Raw genomic sequence first — 3005 nt, 5'->3', positions numbered from 1 at the left:
GCTGGTCAGAAACATCAAGCAAAGTATCAGTCAAGATCTTAAGAAGAGATATGCCAGCACAGTCGAGAGGAACACCCTCTACACAGCATCAGCTCTCGACCCACGCTTTAAAACCCTGCCGTTCCTGTCACTGGAGGAAAGACAGGAAACCTATGCCAGAGTGGTTGCTGAGGCTATAACCCTTCAGGTAAGCAAACATTCTGGTGTTATAATTTAAATAACTTACTTACAATATTAGTAGATCGGTGATATTTTTGTCATATTGGTAATATTCTATTTAACAATTAAATACATTATTATAATTTGTAACATATTACTGCATACTAAAAGATATGAAATATTTATTTTCTTCCTCTCTCTGTATGTGTGTGGGTTTTCTACAGGAAGAAAAGAGGCAGCAGCCCATCTGTGAGCCAGAAGCCCATGAACATCATGAGAAACCTGACGAGACTGAACAAAATCCCAGACCCCCTCTCATACCAGCCAAGATGAGGAAGTCTTGTGGGTTAACAGACTTGCTTGGTCAGACTTATGGTGATGTTGGAGCCCCACCAAAATCATTATCTGCCACAGCTGAGGAGGAGGTGAAAAGATACCAGGAGGTCACGTCACTGGCACTCACAGAAGACCCACTAAGCTGGTGGAAATCCCATGAGGAAGTCTATCCTTTCCTGGCCACACTGGCAAAAAGATACCTTTGTATCCCAGGTACTAGTGTCTCGGCTGAAAGAGTCTTCTCAACCGCTGGAGACATCGTCACAGCAAAACGGAGCACTCTGACTTCAGAGCATGTTGATCAGCTCCTTTTTCTGAGCAAGAATGCTGACATTGCTTCACTGTCCAAATGTGTTTAACTTTTTAGGGCAGCAACAAACAGGACAGTTTACTTATTTATATTTATTTACCTTGGCTTTTAGCACAGCAGGACTTGTTGATCTCTTAATACTGTTTCTTATTAATTATATTATTTTTAATTTTAAGATATTTTATATGTAATTTAAACTGTTTCCTCTCTGTTTTATATTTGTAGCACTTTGGTCAACATTGTTGGATGTAAAGTGCGTTATAAATAAAGATGCTATGCTATGCTATTTTAATTTAAGAAATGTTTTATTTTATTTAAATTTAAAACTTTTTTATTTAATGTAAAATTATATTTTGTTTTAAGCTATAATTGTACCAGATAGTTACGTTCAGTTAAGTTGGTTACTAGACTGTTATACAAACCGTTCACTTTGTCAGCAATAAAACTGACTGACATGAGAGAAAGACTGAGTGTGAGACTTTATTATTAGATAAAATGAATATTGATAAGTTTATCTCTTTTTTCTTTTCCTTTTTTCTAAATGGTTGACTCTTTTGAGTGTTTGTCTGTGCATATGTGTGCAAAAAGCGCTGCCTTGCTACACGTGTGCTTTTGCCCGTGTGCTTTTGTTCATGTAGGTGCCTCTTTTTCTTCTTCTTCTTCTTCTTCTTCTTCTTCTTCTTCTTCTTCTTCTTCTTCTTTTTGTGCGAGTCTGCTTTAGTTTGAAAGCAGCACCATCCCAGTGCCAGTCGCTGCCTCCCCCACATCAACCTGCTAATCACTGTGATTAGTGACTCATTTCATCATTACAGGTTTCATACCACACACTGCTTATTCTCAACACAACCGTTCCTAGAGAGAACTTCACACACACACACACACATATACAAGTACACACACACAGAAACACACAAAGGCCTGGCTGTTGATCACACACTCCGCCACCTTCACCCCTGCAGTCTGCCATCCATCACCGTGCCACTGGGGAAGAGAGGGAGAAAGGAGAGAGGAAAAGACTGGAAAGGGAAGAGAGAGAGAGAGACGGAACGACCAAAAGACAAAGGAAAGAGTGGCCACGTCTGTCTTTGCCTTGAGCTGGGCCTCTCTTAATCCCCATCATGCACACACTCTCGCAGCCCCGGACGAAACAAGATATGTGAAACCAGAAAGCCTAAAAGGTAACCACTTCCTCGAGGGGCAGCTCGCACATATGCGTGTATAAATGTGTATGCGGCGAGGTGCAACAGAAGCTACACAGAACTGTGTGAGGTCAGGTACATGTGTGAAGGTGCAGCAGACTTTCAGGCTCAAAGACACAAAGAAGCGCACAAGCGTGCATATAGCATAAATGAAAGAGTCTAAATATACTCTGTTGACGGATCTGTATATTTTAGAATTATGATTATTATTATACATAGACTTTGTGGGCTTTTAGAGAGGGAGGCTTTTCTTAGATTGTCCCTTTTAAAGAATGTTACAACTGACAAGAAGACTCATATGGAAGCTTTAAAATGCTCAAATACTCGTATGTAGAGCAAAATATGTGATATTTATTTATACTGAAATGCAACACATCCTTTTAAGATATGTTGTTAATTTTAATAGTAAATGAGCTGGTTCTGCGTGACCTCCTGAGCCACAGCCACCCCAATAGGAGCACATGAAACAGCAGAAAAAATGACCTAACTTTGTTTAAAGAGGCATGTCTTCTTTAATGCAACACCCCCCCAACTCAGTTTTATCGAGATTAACACTTTTTTTTCTATTTCAATCCCTTTTGTAACTTTAAATCTGCCACAGCTCCCATGACACCCACACACACATACACTATTGACTGGTTAAACTCAAATGACATCGGCAAACTTGCTTGTAGACAGTTGCTTATTAACACACCCAGCAGTTAAACAGAGACGTTTTTTTATTTTATTTGGGGTCATGTTTCCGTCCGCATGATGGATCAAAGTTTTGTATCTGCTCATTTTTAGCCCGTTTTGGTTTCTACACAGTCCTTGGGGAAATATCTCGGTTTTTAGCTGCTCCTGGAAATCCACCAGTTATTTCCTCACTCTGTCTGTCATGCATTTAGTGCAAAACTGTGGCTTTTTGCATATCTGCTGAAAACAGAGCAATGCTGTGTTTGATAATGGTGAAGTACTGCAGTAAAGCTGCAGGCCAGATACTTACACTATGTGATTATTTG

At 39.8% G+C, this 3005-nt stretch overlaps 1 protein-coding gene across 1 annotated transcript in view; it reads left to right on the top strand.

The window, feature by feature from the left end:
- LOC121814189 (E3 SUMO-protein ligase ZBED1-like) overlaps positions 1-874 on the top strand; it is a 17626-nt gene extending 16752 nt beyond the window's left edge. Inside the window, exons 2-3 of the mRNA XM_042218913.1 lie at positions 1-187; positions 384-874. Coding sequence (XP_042074847.1) covers positions 1-187; positions 384-854 — 658 coding nt within the window. The 3' untranslated portion in view covers positions 855-874. The remainder of the gene's footprint in view (positions 188-383) is intronic.
- The last annotated feature ends 2131 nt before the right edge of the window (positions 875-3005 follow it).

This window comes from Haplochromis burtoni, unplaced genomic scaffold (genome assembly GCF_018398535.1).
Source record: "Haplochromis burtoni strain Fernald_Lab_line unplaced genomic scaffold, NCSU_Asbu1 Contig_25, whole genome shotgun sequence".
Classification (NCBI taxonomy): domain Eukaryota; kingdom Metazoa; phylum Chordata; class Actinopteri; order Cichliformes; family Cichlidae; genus Haplochromis; species Haplochromis burtoni.
Note: the sequence above shows the minus strand (reverse complement) of the source record. Positions and strands in the feature narration are given on the sequence as shown.